General features: G+C 62.2%; 3 protein-coding genes across 6 annotated transcripts in view; 2 read left to right on the top strand and 1 right to left on the bottom strand.

Annotated features, from left to right (window-relative positions):
• Window positions 1-3973: 3973 nt before the first annotated feature.
• On the top strand, window positions 3974-12737 carry BAIAP3 (BAI1 associated protein 3). 4 transcript variants are annotated; one of them, XM_007453587.1, is made up of 33 exons: window positions 3974-4118; window positions 4373-4460; window positions 4613-4693; window positions 5080-5118; window positions 5600-5659; window positions 5791-5857; window positions 5966-6161; window positions 6410-6454; window positions 6583-6660; window positions 6768-6870; window positions 7183-7290; window positions 7383-7478; window positions 7610-7713; window positions 7953-8073; window positions 8561-8685; window positions 8776-8866; window positions 9018-9074; window positions 9183-9280; window positions 9384-9435; window positions 9524-9654; window positions 9809-9932; window positions 10011-10154; window positions 10247-10339; window positions 10444-10635; window positions 10715-10783; window positions 10881-10960; window positions 11029-11137; window positions 11553-11624; window positions 11769-11849; window positions 11926-12046; window positions 12125-12248; window positions 12331-12536; window positions 12634-12737. In XM_007453587.1, exons 1-33 carry the CDS (start codon window positions 3988-3990, stop codon window positions 12735-12737), a joined length of 3390 nt encoding a protein of 1129 aa, XP_007453649.1. In that variant the 5' UTR covers window positions 3974-3987. The 4 variants fall into 4 exon arrangements, with proteins under 4 accessions (XP_007453649.1, XP_007453651.1, XP_007453648.1 ...); XM_007453586.1 differs by having other exon boundaries at window positions 3983-4118; window positions 5011-5118; XM_007453588.1 differs by having other exon boundaries at window positions 3988-4118; window positions 5092-5118.
• Window positions 12738-13764: 1027 nt separating this feature from the next.
• On the bottom strand, window positions 13765-16309 carry TSR3 (TSR3 ribosome maturation factor). Its single transcript, XM_007453585.1, has 6 exons — window positions 16184-16309; window positions 15864-16083; window positions 15316-15509; window positions 14652-14831; window positions 14414-14477; window positions 13765-14136 (listed from the first exon to the last, which is right to left on the bottom strand). The coding sequence occupies exons 1-6, from the start codon at window positions 16293-16295 to the stop codon at window positions 13977-13979; spliced, it is 930 nt and encodes a 309-aa protein (XP_007453647.1). The 5' UTR covers window positions 16296-16309; the 3' UTR covers window positions 13765-13976.
• An 8-nt stretch (window positions 16310-16317) lies between these two features.
• GNPTG (N-acetylglucosamine-1-phosphate transferase subunit gamma) overlaps window positions 16318-18598 on the top strand; it is a 17531-nt gene continuing 15250 nt past the window's right edge. The window contains exons 1-3 of the mRNA XM_007453584.1: window positions 16318-16523; window positions 16652-16709; window positions 16794-16861. Of these exons, the coding sequence (XP_007453646.1) occupies window positions 16472-16523; window positions 16652-16709; window positions 16794-16861 (178 nt within the window). The 5' untranslated portion in view covers window positions 16318-16471. The remainder of the gene's footprint in view (window positions 16524-16651; window positions 16710-16793; window positions 16862-18598) is intronic.

Raw genomic sequence — 18598 nt, 5'->3', positions numbered from 1 at the left:
CCCCGGGGAGACGGAGGCCGGCGTGTGCTTGGAGGAGCGGCCCTCGCTCTTGCGGCCCTCGGAGCGCGGAAGCAGGACCGGCGGGAGCGGGATGCGCACTGCGCAGGGGTGGGGGGACCAGACCTCCCTGCCGCGGGGGGCGCGGGACTCCAGGACCACCGTCTGCCGGCGGCCCCCGGGATGCGCAGGGTGACCCCGCTCCTACCCGGCGCGCCATCCCCGGGGGAAGCCGCAGGTGGGCCGGGGCCGAGGACCTCCCCGCCCTGCTCCGAGACGCTCCGCGGGGTTTCCCAGCCAACCCTCCAGGGAGGAAGACACCCCTAGAGCCCAGTTCCGTCCCCCTCCTGCCGATCCTGGTAGGACCCCTTGCTTTCCCCAAATCCCTCCAGACGTCTGGGTGGGTCCAAAAAAAATACACCCTCACCAGGTTTCCAAACTGCCCCAGAACCGAGCGCCCACCAATGAGAAGCACCCCGTCAGAACTGGGGGGCCCGAGGTTCTCACGGGGAGCTTCCGGAAGAGGGGGGACGGGAGGAAGGGGCGAGAGGGGATGTCACTGAGAGAAGTGGGAGGGAGGAACGCCACGTGAACAGGTGAGGGAAGACAGGTAAGAGGGGGCCGGCCTGGCCAAGTGGGAGGGGACCTCGGAGGATTTCATTTTAAATGCGTTCATTCTAGAAGCATCTAGCTAGCCTCAAGCTTCAGAGCTCTAGGTCCACCTACAGAGTTGGTTACAATACAGATTCCCAGGTCCCTCCCTGGGGATTAAGTGGGGATGGGACCCTAATATTTGTAATGGGCACGCCAGGTGATTTGCAATGAGGCACTGCAGCTGTGCTGTGTGCAGGGGAGCACTGTGTGCAGAGTCAACGAGGACACGGAAAGGTGGGAGCCAGAAATCCTATAGGAAGAGCGAGGGGGGTCAGGTGGGGGCTGGGCTGGAAAGAGAAGACCAACAGGGCAGCAGGGACAGCTAGCTGGTGGGGCCAAACATCCTGCCACCCCCTTACACATGCCCACGGCGGCATCAGTGGACCCCCGACCCCTAAGTCTCCAGGGACTGATTTCAGTAAGAAGGCCCCAGCGCCCTGAAAGTGTTTATTCACTCCAAGGGTGGCCAGCTAGCCACTGGGGACTCTGACTAGAGAGAGAGCTGGCCCTCCAGTTCAGCTCAGCTGCCCCAGACCTTCCTGCTTCAGTGCCACCCCGGCTCCCCAGTGGGCTAGCAGGAGACAGCTTGGCTTTGAGCCCTGGGCTCGAGGCCTGGCTTAGAGCAGCTCACCCCAGCCCTGGGATGTGAAATGGGACAGTGACATCCACTTTGCAAATTATCATTTCCCATTCAACCCTGGGCCTTGGGCACAGCCCGGGAACACGGTGGACCTGTCACTTTCAGCTGGGCCCGGTGCCTGTGTGGCGTTCAGCTCCTTGGCCCACGTCACTTTGTTCGTTGGATAAATGGGAACTGGTGGCCAGGCATGCGCAGGGGTACAGGCATGTCCTGCTCTGAGCTGCCGGCCAGACCTGGGACCAAGAAATGGAGAGCTCAGGAAGGAGTCCCATGGGGCCCGTCAGACAGATGGGGGGGTCCCCTGCAGCCCTGTACCCAGCTCACTATGCCCTGTACAGGCTGAGGGCCCCTGCAGCCAGTGACTGCTTCCTGGGGGTCGGCCACATGCCCACTGTCAAAGGCAGCTCTGGGGGAGGTGCTGGCTGGCTCCCAGGCTGTTGGGTGCAGTGAGGTCATCACTGCTCAGGCGGCCCAGGGTTTCCAGGGGAACAAAGGGAATTTCTGGGCTCTCAGGATGAGCCATCTCTCCTGGACCCCTGCACCCAGACTCCACTATTGCCCCATCCTGGCAATGGGCTGAGGAAGGGAGCAGGGAGGGGCTGCGCAGCACAGGGGAAGGCCAGCCCATCTGGATGGACCCCAAGACTCAAGCCGAGCCAAGAGCTTAGCGCTCGGACACCAGAGCTGGGGAGACCTCGACTCCATCCCGGGCCTCCTGCTGGCTCTGTGGCCTTGGGTGGGTTCCTAACCCCGGGAACTCAGTTTCCTCATCTAGGTGGGGGAGCAGAGTGGCGCCCCCTCTCCAGGGCTGGTCTGAGGATTATCAGGGGAGGTGGCCTGCCTTGCCTTGAACATTTCGTTCTCACAGAGAAAGCCCCCAACCCTGCAGCTCAGGCCACTTGGCTCCTGCGTCATCTTCATCTCTGGGAATGTGAGCCCTGGAGCCCCTGTCACATGCAGACGCAGCTGGCGGTTGCCGTGGCAACAGCTAAAGCAGTGGCTGCTCCCTGGCTTTGGGGGTCTGTGGGGGGAGCAGCCTCTTCCACTCAGCTAGAGAGGAAAAGGGGGCCCGTGACGCCTAGCCCCCTCGGGACCTCACTGCCAGCTGTAGGGTGACAGCTTCGGGAAGTGCGTGCAGAGGCTGCGGAGCCCCCATCTTGGGTAGAGGCCCCCAGGGGCAGGCGCTGACAGGTATGGTGGGGGGAGCTTGTGGGGGCTGAGCCACCTGCTTTCCCTGTCCCAGCTCTCATGTCTGGCCAGATGAGACCCTCTGAGCCCAGTGTCCCCTGGGCCCCACAGGTCCGGGGTTGGAGGATCAGGGAGCAGGACGAGGAGCTGAGAGCTGGTGGGGGTCGCAGACCAGGGATGGCAGCCTGGGCCCACCCAGAGACAGACCTGGTTTGCTCAAGAAGTCTGTTTAGGACCCACGAGGTGGCAGGCGTGCCTGGCCCTGGCTCTCCCAGCAGAGCATAAGAGTCCAGGAAGGGGCAGCGCTGGTAAATGGAGACTCGCACAAGCACAGGCCCAGCCCCTGAGCAGCAGGCGCACAGGGCAGGGGCAGGTCTCACCTGGCTCTCCCATTGCTAAGTGCCTGTGAGATCAGGGCAAGTAGAGTTGGATCTGGCTGGATCCCCATTTCCTATTTTGTCAAATGAAAATGGCAGGCTCAGGCTGATGTGCCTGGCCCTGTAGGGGCCCTGTAGGCTCAAGAGTGGACAATGTAGGCTCAGGAGCCCTGTAGGCTCAAGAGTGGACAATGAGGGGACCCAGACAGTGGGAAGGCTCCCAGGTGGGCCAAGGGGAGCACGGTGTGTCCTGCACAAGAGGCCAGCAAGCCTGGGGCAGGGAGCCCGAGTGGTGGCCCTGAGTGGCAGAGGTGGCCCAGGAGAGAGTCTTCATTTTGCCCTGATGGTTTTCAACGGGGGAACAGAAGACCACCCTGGGGATCCAGGGGGCCCAGGGCCGGAGGTTGTTGCCTGACCCAGGGGAGAGGTGGGTGCCTGGGCCAGGTCATGGGGTGGAAGAGGCAGGCTCAGGGGCCCTTGGTGGCTTAGCTATCATCTTGCCCTTCCCAGCCGGGTCTGCAGGGGACACTGAGACCCCTGGAGGACGTGTGTGGGTGTAACAGCAAAGGCTGGTCAGGCCGGGGGAACTGGAGTTGGCAGTGAGAGCCGCTTGCCCCTCAGAGGCATCCCAGGGCCTAGCCACCTGGACAGGGAGGTGTCCCCAGAGCAGGGCCTACTCCTCTTTTGGCAAGTGTGGGTTGTGGGGCCACAGCTCCCGCTCACTCTCCTGTCCGGCTCCAATTGCCCATGTTGCCATGGCAGCTGAGCCACCATGTAGCATCCTGCCTGGAGCAGCCCAGATACCACACTGGGACGGAGAGGGATCCTCTTTGTCGAGTGAGGAATGGGCCCCGGGCATCCCCTGAAGCTAGCTCAGTACTAGTCATTCTGGTCTGGGTGGCCAGAACCTGTGGGAAGGGATAGGGCTTGGACTGAGCAAGTCTGCAGCCCTGTGAGGGGCTGGAGCCCATGACCCCTGCAGTGGGCACCTCTGAGTAACGGGGGACACCTCAGTCATTGCTCAGGGTGGCATCTGATTTGATCATTGGGGACAGTATGGCAACACCAGCGAATGAACAAGTGGCCCGACCGGAGGCTATGGCTGTGCTCTCTGCCCACAGGCCACCCACCATGTCCACCTTGCTGGAGATCAAGAGCAGCGTGCTCAGGCAGGTGCAGGTGTGCCCGTCCTTCCGCCGGAGGACTGAGGATGAGCCGGCGAGCAGCAGCACCGAAGTGCAGGAGCCCGCGGCTGGGGCCTGGTGGGTACCCCACAGCCTGCTCCGCATGGTCATGGTCACCTGCACCGGGCCCCCCTTCCTTCGCTGACCTCACACACCAGCTGCCCAGCATGGCCCCTGGGGGGAGCCCAGGAGGCTCTGAACCCAAGGCCATGGGGGGCATCATACCTCACCCCCAGACATGCAGAGACCCTTGAGTCGTGTGGGCCGGCACGTGCTGTGAGCTGTAGATTCGGGGAGGGTCTGCTGACCCCGAGTCTGGGCTTTCTTGGCAGGAAACCCGGAGATGGTGTGGAGTTCTTTGCCCAGATGCGCCTCATCCTGAAGAAGGGGGAAAGCAGACAGGGCCTGCCGTGCCCCGAGGTGCAGATAGCATGGGCACTGCTGCCTGGCATGGGGCGCTGGGCCAGGCCTCCCCACCTGCCCCTCCTCCCTCCACTCCCTCCCTCCCTGGAGCACTCCCCGCCCCACTGGCCCTGGGAGCCACAGAGGCCCTCACCCGGTGCCCTTCACAGGTCCTCCTGCACAGTAGCTCCCCAGCCCCCACAGAGCCCGTGGACCCCAGCCGTGGCCTTAGAGCCCTGACCCAAGAGGAGGTAAGGGGGAAGGGGGCCTGGCCCCAGGAGGGTAAGTACCTCTGTGTGCCAGACTTAGGGTCTGGGGTGGGTGGGCCAGGCCTCCCCATGGAAGCGAACAGAGATCAGGGGTGAGGAGGGACCCCCAGTGGAGGGCCTGCTAGGTGCAAAGGCACAGAGGCAGGGATTGGGCTCTGCCAGTGGGAGGAGCTGCTGGGGGCTGGGCACACAGGGTGGACTCGAGGATCCTGAGACCCCCTGTGTCCAGAGCCCGGGGCTGAGGAGAGACAGGGACAGGGTGGCCGGGACTCAGCATGTGCTCCCCTCCCCACCTGCAGGTGGAGATGCTCTATGAGGAAGCCTTGTACACAGTCCTTTACCGTGCAGGGACCATGGGCCCCGACCAGGTGGATGACCAGGGGGCCCTACTGAGCTACCTGCAGCAGGTGAGCCCCATTGGCCCCACCCACCCTCCTGGCCTGGCCCCTCCCCATCTCTGGGGAGGACTGAGACACTTTGCCCCACCTGCTTATGTCACTATCACCTGAACACACACAGATTTGCCCCATGTACACAAGACACACACACATGCACAGGCAGACACAAACAGGCTGATAGGCATGCCCAGAAAGATGGAGTGATGGACACACACACAGACACATTCAAATAGAAGAACACAAAGACAGACAGATGAACACAGAGACAGATATAAACAACACAGGAAAGGACAGGTAGACAGATATAGGACATACAAAGAAGGATGGACAGACAGACACACAGAAAAAAAGTAGAAAGGACAAACCAACAGATGGACAGACACCTTTATTCCTCACTTGTGTGTGCTCCCCAACCCCGTGAGGCCCCCAGGACAATAGCCAGCCCTGCTTCAGCGGTACCTGGGCCCTCACACCTGCCTGCCCTGTGCAGGTGTTCGGCACCAGCCCCGAGGAACATGCTGAGGCCGTGGAGCATGTGAAGAAGGCCAAGGTGAGGCTGCCGCCCACCTGGGCAGACGCTGACCAGCGCAGTGCTCGTGTGCAGGGGCTCGGGGTGGAGGGGGCACAGGGCTGGGTACACGCTGAGCCCCGAGAGGCCCTCACACCCCCACCCACCCACAGGCTCCCACATATGCCCTGAAAGTCTCCGTCATGCGTGCCAAGAACCTGCTGGCCAAAGACCCCAACGGTGAGTGGGGTTGGCTAGCTCAGCCGGGACGTTGGCTAGCTCAGGTCTGGGGGTCACGGGAGGGCCTGGGGTCAGGGGTCAGGGGCTGAGACACCTACCATGTCCCAGGTTTCAGTGACCCGTACTGCATGTTGGGCATCCTGCCAGCCTCAGGCACCCTGAGGGAGCAGGGCCCACACAAGGAGCAGCGCTTCAGCTTCCGCAAGGGCAGCAAGCGTGGTGGCCCACTGCCAGCCAAGTGCATCCAGGTCACTGAGGTCAAAAGCAGCACCCTGAACCCTGTGTGGAAGGAGCACTTCCTCTTGTAAGGCCCCTCGTCCAGCTGGATGGCAGGGTGGTTGGGCAGGGTCTGCTGCAGTGTCAGGCTGGTCCTGGGGTTGCATGTGGCAGCTGTGCCTGTATGCGGTCTCAGTGCCTGCCCCAGGGAACTGAGGGGCTGGTCCTATGCCCATTTTTCAGAGGAGGAGACTGAGGCTCAGAAATGGTCCCTGCCCCAGCTCCGGGCAGAGGATCACCTGGACCCTAAAGGGTATCTCTCTGTTCTCCTTATAGTGAGATTGAGGATGTCAGCACCGACCAGCTGCACCTGGACATCTGGTATAGGCCCCTGTGCCCTGCAGGGCAGGGGATGTGGGCGCCTCTGGTCTGGGGAGAGTGGGAGGGGGCAGTCAGGGCCAGGCTGGGCTCCAGACCAGCCAGGTACCCCCACCTCGCCCCACCCTTAGGGATCATGATGATGATGTGTCCCTGGTGGAAGCATGTAGGAAGCTGAATGAAGTCATTGGCCTAAAAGGCATGAGCAGGTATGGCAGGTGGGACCCTTGTGCCCCTGACACAGCTCGGCCACAGGGGCCAGCAGGTGGTGGCTCCTCAGAGACCTCAGGTTTGACGTCCACGCTACCGCCCCCAGGTATTTCAAACAGATTGTCAAGTCTGCCCGCACAAATGGGACAGCAGGGCCCACGGAGGACCACACCGATGACTTCCTGGGGTGCCTCAACATACCCATCCGGGTGAGTGGCTGTCGGGGCGTCACTCATGGAACACCTGCTCATGGGTGCCCCGCCTTCCTGCGATACCGCTGCTGGCTATGTCCTGTGATTCCCCCAACAGTCTCCCATCTTTCTGGGGCTGGGGGGGGCACCATGCTGGGAGGAGTGGGGGAGGGACAGCCTCCAGGGGTCCAGGCACCCCTAAGCGCTCCCTGTACTGGTTACCCGTGTTCAGTGGGAAGCGGAGGCCTGTTTTCTCCCCACGGTCCTGCAGACAGTCTGTGCAGGAGGAAGAGGGAGGCAGAATCGCCAATCTGAACCCCCTTTCCCTAGGAGGTGCCCGTGGCTGGTGAGGACCGCTGGTTCAAACTGGAACCGCGCTCCAACGCCTCCCGCGTGCAGGGGGACTGCCAGCTGGTCCTCAAGCTGATCACCACACAGGTGGGAAGCCAAGGGGGACCCCCGGCCTGCGGCCCTGCGCCCCAGCCCATGGGCTTGGGCAGGGCTGGTGACCAGCGGACCCTGCGTTCCAGAGGGACACGAGCATGAGCCAGCGCGGGCGCTCGGGCTTCCTGTCCTACCTGCTGCTGCTCAGCCGTCTGCTGCAGTTCGAGCACCAAGCCGAGGAGGTAGCGCCGCCCTCGGGCCCCCGGGGCAGCCAGGCGCGGCATGGGGAGGGCGAGAGGGGGAGGCCGGGGACCTGGGGGACAAGAGGGGATGGGGGTCTCCCGCCTCCACCCACGCCCGGCCCGTCCCCCAGCCCAACTCGAGCAGCTGGCGCGGTGAGCTCAGCGGGCCTGCGGCCACCGTGCTCTGCCTGCACGGCGCGCAGAGCAACCTGTCGGCGCTGCAGCTGGCTGTGCTGTGAGTGGGCGAGGCCGCGATGCAAGAGGGCAGGGCCCCGACGGGGCGGAAGGGCGGTGGGAGGGGCGGAGCCTCAGCGGGCGAAACTGCGAGTACATGGGCGGGGCCGTGTCGCGAGGGGCGGGGCACTGGAGGGGCGGGTCTCGGAAAGGGGCTGTGCTGTGAGTTGGAGGGGCGCCGGTTTCCTCCTGGTCCCGGCCCCAGGGGCGCTGCACTGACCCTGGGCTGGGGCCCCGCAGGCACTGGCAGGTCAGCAGCCGCCACCATCAGACGCGCACCCTGGACTACGGCTACCTGCTGGGGCTGCTGGAAGATATGCAGGCACACTGGGAAGAGGCGGCCTCGCTGCCCCAGGAGCAGGTGGGCTCGGCTGAAAATGCTGTTTCTGGGGGGTGTGCTGTGGAGCTGTTCGGGCTGGGGCAGGCAGGGACGGCCAGAGTCCTGCCCTGGTGGGACGCACAGCCTGCGGGTGCGGTAGGTGGTTAAAAACAAACGGACAAACTGCGGGACCTATGAGAGAGTACGTGCTGTGCGGTCCCAGGATCGGGTGTGCGATACCTTGATGGAGTCCCGAGAGAGGGAGGCCGTGCCGCTTCAGCCCAGCGAGCAACAGAGGGAGTGGGCCAGCTCGCAGGAGGCACAGGTGGTGGTGCAAAGGCCCTGAGGGCGTCTGTGCCTCCAGGGGGAGCTGCGGAGGCAGGGGCTGGAGAGGTCGTCACTGCAAGGCCAGTGGGGTTGGAGGTGGTGGTAGGGAGGGTGCTCCTCAGGGCAGAGCCTTGTAGACTGGCTGGTTCTGCCGTGGAGCGGGGGCACTCAGGAGTCAGTTCTTAAGGGCCCTGTCCCCCAGGAGGAGGGACTGGCAGACAGCTTCTCCGCCTTCTGTGAGTTTGGGCTCCGGTTGCTGCGCCAGCTCCGAGACTACTTCCCTGCCACCAACAGCACAGCCGTCTACCGCCTGGAGCTGCTGTTGAAGTGGGTGCAGCCACTGGCACGAGGGGTGGTGGGGGTAGGGGCAGGGGACTGGGTGGGGCACCCCCAGTCAGTGGGTGACCGGTCGCCCAGGTGTCTTGGCAAGCTGCAGCTCTTCCAGCCTTCCTTTGAGATCTGCCCCTTCGAGACGGAGCTAAACATGGACATTGCTGCTGCCCTGAAGGTGTGTCTGGTAGCTTGGTCTGGGCTAGCTGCTCCGGCCCTGCCCGAGCCCCTGCCCCCGCCCCCGCCTGGACCTGCTGTACCACACACACTTTGTCGTCCTTCTTCCCTCCCACCCACCCACCATGCTGCCTTGGCGGCTTCCCTTGCAGAGAGGGAACCGTGAATGGTTCGACAAGCTCCTGAACTCCCAGAGTCCTCGTGAGCAGGTGTGACTCAGCGGGGGCATGGGTCAGGGGGAGCAGGTGTGGCTCAGGGGAGGGGGGGGCAGCATGTAGGTGCAGGCCAGAAGGTCAGTGTGCTGGGCTTCCTTGCAGCCGGGGCCACAGCGCCTTGCAGGGCTGGTCAAGCTGGCTGACACTGTCTACGAGGATCTGCAGTCCTGCTATGGCATCTATGCCAGCCTCTTCCACAGGTGGGGCCAGTGCTCTCCCTGCTGCCCCTGCATCCAGCCCCTCAAGTGCTGCCGCTGGGCTGGGGAGCAGGGAGAGCAGATGTCTGAGGTGTGTCCTTTGCAGCATCCTCAAGATCGACTTCTTCACCCTCACCTTTCGGCAGCTGGAGCGTTTGGTGAGGAGGTCGCCTGGGGAGAGCCCCCTGGCTGGGAAGGGACCTGGGTTTCCTGTTGTTGGCAGTCTGACTCCACCCTCCTGGGCAGGTGGCTGAAGAGGCGTGGGTGCTGATCGAGGAGCTGAGCCCGAAGATGACCCTCGAGGTGGCCTCAGGGCTTTTTGAGCTCTACCTGACCCTGGCAGACATCCAGTGCTTCTGGAGCAGCATCCCGGGCCGGTAGGTGTCCTGCCCCCACCGGTCCTCCAGTCTCCTCTAGGAGAACTCTGTGCAAGAGACTCTCCTCGGGGCCTCCTTAGGCTAGGAACCTGGGACATGTTGGCTCAAGGTGTCTGAATTGGGGCGAGCTCTGACTGCTGGCCTCCCGCTGCAGGGACAGCCGCTCCCTTGCCCTGGCTGGCATCCACGCCCCATTCCTGCCTGCTGTGAAGCTTTGGCTGCAGGTGCTGCGGGACCAAGCCAAGTGGAGGCTTCAGGGAGCCGTGGATGTGGACACGGTGAGTGAGCACCCAGACCTGAGCGTGCTGGGCTCATCCAGGGCACCCTCACAACCAAGGCTTCCCCCTGCTTCCTAGCTGGAGCCCATGGATTCCTCCTCCAAGCACAGCAGCTCCGCAGCCACTGCAAGCCTCTGCTTCAGCCACATCCAGGAGCTGTGGGCCCGCCTGGCATGGCCAGACCCTGCCCAGGCCCAGGGGCTGGGCACCCAGCTCAGCCAGGTGGGGACTCCCGAGAGGAGATCGGGGTCTAGAGGGGCAACAGGGCCAGGGGACATGGCCCACAGCTCCTGAGCCCCCATCTTGCACCCCAGGACCTGTGTGAAGCTGCCCTCTTCTACACAGAGCTGCTGCGGAAGAAGGTGGACACTCAGCCTGGGGCAGCAGGCGAGGCAGTGAGCGAGCCAGTGAGCCGACAGGCAGGCGGGGAGGGGCCAGTTGGGGGGAGGAGGAGGCGCAGTGGGGCCACCACCTGACTGCCAACCCACACATGTCCGGCACACCTCCCCAGCTCTGCGTGGTCCTCAATGACGTGGAGCTCCTGCGCAAGGCTGCTGGCCAGGCGCTGCGTGGCCTGGCGTGGCCGGAGGGGGCTCCAGGGCTCAAGGGTGTGCTCCCACGCCCCCTGCTTAGCTGCATGCAGGCCCTGGATGAGGACCTGCAGCGGGAGGCCCGAACCGTGACGGCACACCTGACCTCCAAGGTGGGCAGGGATGGTGGGGCGGGACCTGGCTGCCCCCTCCCTGCACCCCAACTTGGTGCTGAACGCCGTCCTCCCACAGATGGTGGGTGACATCAGGAAGTACGTGCAGCACATCAGCCTCTCGCCTGACTCCATCCAAAACGAGGAGGTGAGTGCCCAGCCAGGTGAGGGCTTGGGCATGGTGGGGAATGCGTGTGTGGGGTGGGGGCCCAGGCTCAGTCCCAGCCTGAGGACCCTGCCTGCAGGCCATGGCCCCGCTCCTAAAGTACCTGGACGAGAAGCTGGCTCTGCTGAACGCCTCACTGGTGAAGGAGAACCTGAGCAGGTATGGTCCTGGGCAGGTGGAGCAGGGCTGGCCCAGTGTTCAGTCACAGATGCTGAGTGTCCCTACAGGGTGCTGGAGGCCCTCTGGGAGCTGCTGCTACAGGCTATTCTGCAGGCTCTGGGTGCAAACCGTGACGTGTCTGCTGACTTCTATGGGCGCTTCCACTTCACGCTGGAGGTAGGGCCATGTGGAAGAGCCCTTCCTGCTGCACTCCCAGTTCCTGGCTCCCCCCGACCCCAGGCCCAGGGCGACAAGGCTGCTGACCCTTCCCAGCTGCCCTGCTGCACTGTGCTGGGATGCCAGGCCTTCCCTGGACACCCCTCCTCTGGGAACCCACCAGGGCAGCATCTCCTTCCCCCAGCCCACCTGTGTCAGAAGCACCTGGGCCACCTGTTAAGACAGCTATCTGGCCTCAGGCACCGACATTTTCCCAAGCTTCCTGGGGGCTTCTGATGCGCCCCAGGTGTGAGTGGCTCTGCCCTGGGCTCCCGAGAGCCCGAGCCGGGTGCTGCTCAAGGCTCCATTTGTCTCCACTCTCGGTCCCCAGCACCCACCTCGCCCCTGATATCTCTCCCTTCTTGCCCCGCCGCAGGCCCTGGTCAATTTTTTCCACGCTGAGGGCCAGGGTTTGCCGCTGGAGAGCCTGAGGGATGGAAGCTACAAGGTGAAGTTTGGCCCTGGGGCCTCTGACAGAGTAAGGGGGAGGGGTGGACACGAGAGACCCAAATTTGAGTTCATCCACGCCCCACACGTGAAATGGGGCTGTGAGGAGCTGCCGGCATCACCAGGGGCCTCCTCCTTCCTGCAGAGGCTGGAGGAGGAGCTGCGCCTGCACCAGTGCTCCACCCGGGAGTGCATAGAGCAGTACTACTTGGACAAGCTCAAGCAGGTAGTGCGGCCCAGGTGTGGCCACGAGGCCCCGCCTCCGGGAGTCCCCGGCCTCCGGCTCACCGGCTTTTCCACAGAGGTCCCTGGAGCACAACCGGTTTGGGCGCCTGAGCGTCCGCTGCCACTACGAGGCGGCTGAACAGCGGCTGGTGGTGGAGGTGCTGCACGCCGCCGACCTGCTCCCCCTGGACGCCAACGGTGCGGGGGAGGGGTGCGGCGGGGCGAGGCGGGGCTGGCGGGGACGGCGGCGTGGTCCGCTCACAGCCGTGTCCCTAGGCCTGAGCGACCCCTTTGTGATCGTGGAGCTGGGCCCGCCGCACCTTTTCCCTCTGGTCCGCAGTCAGAGGACCCAGGTCAAGAGCCGGACGCTGCACCCCGTGTACGACGAGCTCTTCTACTTGTGAGTGCCCCTCCCTGCCCTGCCCGTCCGGAGCCGGGAGCAGGGTTCCAGGTAACCACCGCCCGCCTCCCCCCGCCCCCAGCTCCGTGCCCGCAGAGGCCTGCCGCCGCCGGGGCGCCTGCGTGCTGTTCACCGTCATGGACCACGACTGGCTGTCCACCAACGACTTCGCGGGGGAGGCAGCCCTGGGCCTGGGCAGCATTGGCGGCGTCGCGAGGCCCCAGGTGGGAGGAAGCGCGAAGGCCGGGCAGCCGGTCACCCTGCACCTGCGCCGGCCCAGAGCCCAGGGTGAGTGAGGGGCGGGGCGGGGCCGGGGCAGGGCTAAGGGCGGGGCCAGCCGGGTCTGACGCAGGCCCCGTCCCGTCCCCCCATCACCCGCCCGCAGTGAGATCGGCGCTTAGGATGCTGGAGGGCCGCAACAACAAGGAGGCGCAGGAGTTTGTCAAGAGACTCAAGGAGCTGGAGAAGTACATGGAGGCGGACCCCTGAGCCCCTGCGGCCGCCAGCCAGGCCCTCCCCAAGTCCCCGTGTTGTTCTCTCGCCGTGGTCAGCTTTGTGCAGCCAGGCTCGTGGTGCCCCTTCCCCTGCTTCATGGTGTGTATGCTGTGGCTGGACTCCCTGGGCTCCCTTTTGCCCTGGTCATGTCTCTGTGGTGTGTGCTGTGAACCTTCTGTGCCCAGTAAGCCCCACCCCACTGGATCAGGACAGCCGACTGGGCAAGGTCTGGCCAGCAGCTACCCCACCACACCCTGGAGCAGAGAGAGCAGGCCTGGCCGCCAGGTGAGCTTCCCACCTTCCCTCAGGTTCCACAGCCACAGGGCAGGAGGGTGCTGGTCTTAAAGCAGGGCTCTCATGGGGCAGCCTTGCCCCCCAGGGGACATTAGGTGCTGCCTGGAGACATTTTTGGTAGTCAGTCACAACTGGGGAGTGGGTGAAGGCTGTTCTATTAGCACCAGTGGGTAGAGACTAGGCTTGACATCCTGCCATGAACGCTCCCCCCGCAACAAAGAATGGTTCACCCCTAAATGTCACCAGTGCTACAAAGGAGAGCCCTGTCCTAAAGGAAGTTCTGTCCTCATCTCTCCAGGGCTGAGGCAAGGCCTCACTAGGTGGAGAGGCAGGAAGGTCTGCGTTTTGAGTCTGGACAATCCAGGCTTTGGAGGGAGAGGGTGAACATGTGTAGTGTCCCCACCCTTCTCCAGGGACCCTCCACCCCAGAGGGCATGTGGAGGGTGGTTTGCCTGAGAGCTGCACAGGTCTCCAGTCCCCACCCAGCTGACAGACCCAGGGTCTCTGGCTGAGGATGTCATTCAAGGCTGGTCAGTGTAAGGGGCTCCATGCCAACTGGCCAGCTATCTGGCGTTTTCTTTTCACAAACGCATGGGTGCCCACATAAGACCTACCCCGCAGCCCCATCCCCAAACCCTTCTAGGCAGGGTCTGCCTCAGTAGAGGCTGAGGGTCCCCCCAAACCCCCAGGCCAAGCACAGAGAAGCACAGGCTCACAAAGGGGTCTCCTTGGCTTGCAGCTTCATTGGGAGGGCTCTGAGGCAGGACCCAGAGCAAGGCCGGGTTAGAAGCACAGGGAGAAAACCCAGACAGAGTCCAGTCCTGCTGGCAGCTGCAGGGGCTGAGGCCACCAGGCCTGTGTGTGTGTTCCCACAAGTTCCACTGCCATCTCTAGATGTCCTCGTCACTCTGCCTTGGAAAATATACATGTCTGCAGCTTTCAGTCTCTCTGCCGTTTCTTGATTCCTTTCCAAATCTCTGTGGGGACCCTGGTCTCTGTCTCTTCAGGGCTGCTGCTGCTCCCTCCCCCGTCCTCGGGGTCAGGCCCAAGTTCCTCAGACTTCTCCTCAGTGTCACTGTCAGCCCTGTCTCTGGGCAGCCTGGGAGGGAGGGGTACGTTCACTGGCCAGTCTGAGGTAACACCCCTCCCCACTCATTCACCAAAGCCCCTAAGCTGAGGACAGATTCCTATTCCCTGTCCTCTCAAAACTGAAATCCCTCCATCAGGACATCCACCTTCCCTTCTCCGCACTCAGAAAGGCAACCAGGTGTTGTTTAGGACACCACCCCACCCTGCAGCAGGAGTGGCTGAGGTCAGAGGCGGAGGGGAGCCCTGGGTCTGAGATGTCATGAAACTTGGGAAGCCTGAGGACCTACCGGGGGCCAGACACGGGCCTGTTGGGGTTTGCAAACTCTCGCCCTGAATCCACATCAAAGGGATCTGAATCGAGGAATCAAAGAGGAAAGCGACCTGTAGGTGAGCCTGGAGCAGAACCAAGCATCCCACAGCTGTGGCAGGAAGGCTCCCCCCAACCCCCAGGCTTCTCAAAGGAGGTGGCAGGCCTGGAGGGTGCTGGCTCCCACCCAGGGGGCTTGTGTCTGTGCCAGGCCTCACCGATTTCCTCCTCTTCCTCAGGGTGCTCCTTGGTGTGGGCCAGGAACTCCTGCTCTGCCTGCAGCACCTCCTCTGGGCCACTGCAGGCTGAATACTTGTCCAGGAGCTGGCGGTTCAGGTCTAGGAAGCCCTTGCCCCACTTGAACTTCCGCAGCAAAATTACAGCAAGGTCTGGAAAACCTGTTGGTGCAGGAAACAGGAATTCCAAGGATGTGGACAATCCCTCTCCTGTCACTCTTGCCGCTGGTTCCTTCTGTCCCAGGAACTAAAAGTCCCGCTGACACTTTCCCACGGTCCAGACAGCCCATGCCCACTCATGAGCCTCTGCCTCAGTAGCCCATTAAGTCCCTCTCCCCACAGGGAGTCTCACAGGGCCACCCACCTGGGCCTCCATGTGGACCATAAGGTCTCTGGGGGTGAGCTTTGGTAACAAAGGACTCTCAGGGCGGTGGTGCCCTGACAACGAGGGCCAAATACGGGTGCTTGTAGGCCAGCGACGTGTTCTGCCTCCACCTCAACCCCGCATGGCGAGGACTTAAGTGGGAGTTAGGATGAAACCCTGGCCACCTCCCCGTACATGGTGATGCTCCTCCTGGGACTTGCAGCAGAAAACACACTGCTGGGAGCACAGCCAGACTCCAGGCTGCCAGGCCCTGACACTCACCCAGGATGCAGAAGGTGGCAGCGAAGGCCTCCACGCAGGACAGCCTGCAAGGCCGGCCATAGTTCACAGGGTTGGCAGCCACCAGGTAGGGCAGGATCCTCAAGTGGCTCCCTCGCATCTTCCCAAACGGAGTCTCATCCAGCCTGGCCCAGGAGCAGTCGATGACAGCGACCCCGGACTGTGCCACCAACTGTCTGCCAGGAGCAGCGTAGGGCTTGGTTCTGGGGTCAAGTTGGTGCTCGCCCCACTGGGGGTTCAGCGGCATCATTTCCCCATCCCAATGACCCCCAAGGACTCTCATGGGCCAAGCTTTTGAGGCAGCTGGGGGTGGGTGTTCCTCGATAAAGCTCATTTATTCACTCAACAAACGTTTATTGAAACCTGCGGCATCCTGGACTTTGCCCTAGGTAATCGGGGCAAACTAGACAGATCAGTGCAAATAGGTGAGCCCTGAAAAGAAGGATGCGCCAGAGCAGGGGACTCATTAAGAAAAGTCCCAGGAGGCACCCCGCCCTCCCCACCCCCACACCCTGTCCTCTCCCGCCTACCTGTCTGCGGGGGACACGTACTGGGAGCCCACGGGGCTGAGCACGAGGCCGCCGAACCTGTGGCCCAGACGTAGGCAGCGCACCAGTCCCAGGCGCGCCAGCTTGCGGCCGGTGCAGCGCCGGGGGTCGCAGTGGCCCAGCTCCCACATGGCCAGAGCGCAGGGCAGGTGCGCAGGGCCCGAGGCGCCCTCGTCCTCGGCCGCCTCTGGCTCCACGGACGCTACACCGGGCACAGAAGGGGACCCGGCCTCAGCCGCGGCTCCGCGACCCGACCCTCGGCCTCCGACCCCCGCCCCCGCTCCGGATCACGCCCCACTCACCGCGTAGCGCGGCGCCCACCTCCTCCGCGAAAGCCTCCAGAGAGCGGCCCGCGGGACGCCGAGTGCGGCCACCTTCGGCCCCCGGCCCACGGGCTGCCCTGCGGCGGCCCATGACTGTGAGAAGGGCCCGGGAGTCCCGCCCGCTCACAACTTCTCAGGCAGCCGAGGCGCGCCTCTGCGCAGGAGCCGGACGCCACATCCGGTTCCGGCGTTCATGTGACAAGGGCGCTCACGTGACCTAGCGCCGCGGCGGCGGCGGCGGCGGCGGCGGCGGCGGCGGCGCGAGAGATGATGGCGAGGTTGGCGGGTTTCGTGCTGCTGCTGGGGCTCGCAGCGCGCGGTTAGTGTCCGGGCTGCCGACGCCCGCGCCCCTCCACCCATGCGCAGGCCCCTGCGTCCCGGAGCCCCCTCCTCCCCGTCCCCGCACCCCCGCCGCACGCCCGCCTCCTCACTGCCTGTTTCCCGTAGGGCCCTCCCCCGCAGGTGCCGCCAAGATGAAGGTGGTGGAGGAGCCCAACACGTTCGGGTGAGCGGCCTCGCGGGGAGCGGCGGCGGGGGGTTCCCGCGGCGGTCCGGGCCCGGTTCCCCCTGACTGTGCCGTTTCTCTCAGGCTCAACAACCCGTTCCTGCCCCAGACCAGTCGCCTCCAGCCCAAGAGGGATCCTTCTCCCGTGTCTGGTGAGTTCGGGGCCCTGGCCGCGGGCGTGCTGGGGGCCTGGGAGGGAGCAGGGAGCTGTCCTGGCTTCCCGACCGGTGGGCCGCGTCAGCTCTCCGGAGCCTGCTCCAGGGGGGCCAGGGAGGGAGGGAGGCCACGGATGAGGGGCCCTGAAAGTTTGGGCCTGGAGGGTCATGTTGTCGTTTGTCAATAATTCTAAAATTATTTTTAAGTGCGCGGTAACATTCCAGACTGTGATTGTACCAAGTTGAGTAGTTATCCCGGATATAGTCCTTAATTTTTTTCGCTAGAGGTGATTTTTGTTACAGTTCGGTGTTTTTCCAAACGTTGTTTATGCTTTTACAAGAAAAAACGTGTAGTTTTGTGTGTGTTTGTGTAAATTATTTTTGTGATGTTTGCCTTTTTTTGAGCAGTACTACTATACAGGTGTGCTTATTTGCTGTTGTCGCTCACGGTGTTTCTTCACGGTGGATGTGGGTCTTCACTCTTTTCACTTGGTGTTTGGTATTCCATAGGATGGCTCTGCATTCTTTTGTTGTCCAGCAAAGTGTTGTTTATGGTTTTTGGTCACTAGAAACATTGCTGAGGAAAACATCCCTCCAGGGATTGCCTTCTTCTACCCTTCTGTGAGTGGTTTCCTGAGACAGGATCTAAGAAGTGAAACTGCTGGGTGGTTAAATGAGTATTAAATATAACAAACAAAAATCCAATAATTTTTTTTGGCTGTGTTGGGTCTTCGTTGCTGTGTGCGGACTTTCTCTAGTTGTGGCGATTGGGGTCTACTGTTAGTTGCGGTGTGCAGGCTTCTCATTGCAGTGGCTTCTCTTGTTGAGGAGCACAGGCCCTAGGAGCGCGGGCTTCAGTTAGGTGTGGCCCACAGGCTTAGTTGCTCCACGGCATGTGGGGTCTTCCCGGACAAGGGCTCGAACCCGTGTCCCCTGCACTGGCAGGCAGATTTTTAACCACTGCACCACAAGGGAAGTCCCAAGATCTTTTTTTCTTGAATACTACCACATGTCAGCGTGTGTCTGTGCTGGGGATGTAGGAATGAAAACAACATACAGTGTGCTCATGGAGTTGACAGTTTAATGGGGGGGGGTAGGTAGGCCATAAACAAAAAAGTAGGTAAAATGTAGAATGCTTGATGGTGAAAAACACTCTGTAGATATGGAAAGCATTGAAGAGTGAGTGTTTGGGGGGGGTTGTTTTGGGGACTGCCGTTTTAAATGGGTTCAGGAAAAGACTGAGAAGTGAAATTTTGTTCAAAAGTTGAAGGGGAACAGGAGTAAGGGATGTGAATACCTGGGGAAGAGGGGTCTAGCAAAAGGAGTGGCCAAATAAAGGCCTTGAGCAAGGATGCCAGGGCCAGAGGCATTGGCCGCAGGGGTACGGTGAGATCAGAGATGGTACAGCTGTGAGCTTTCACGCCAAACAAATCGATTCCAGCTTTTTACTGTGGAAATATTGAATAGAAAAATGGAGGAATGTGGCTGTGCACAACAGCATACTCTTCGCCTTAGTACAAGAGTTGACATTTTGCCATGCTTGCTTTATCTTCTTCTCGTTTTCACTTTGAAAAAAGTGAACTTTCATTTTGCTGAACCATTTGAAAGTCAGCTACAGACATCATGACGTTTTATTCCTAAATATTCACAGTATGGATCTCCCACTCCCCAAGTTAGCAGAAATTCTATAATATAACCAGTTCACATCCACATTTCCCTGTTGTCTCAGGAATG

This window comes from Lipotes vexillifer, unplaced genomic scaffold, assembly GCF_000442215.2.
Source record: "Lipotes vexillifer unplaced genomic scaffold, Lipotes_vexillifer_v1.1 scaffold914, whole genome shotgun sequence".
NCBI lineage: Eukaryota > Metazoa > Chordata > Mammalia > Artiodactyla > Lipotidae > Lipotes > Lipotes vexillifer.
This window is presented reverse-complemented; position numbering and strand designations above follow the sequence as displayed.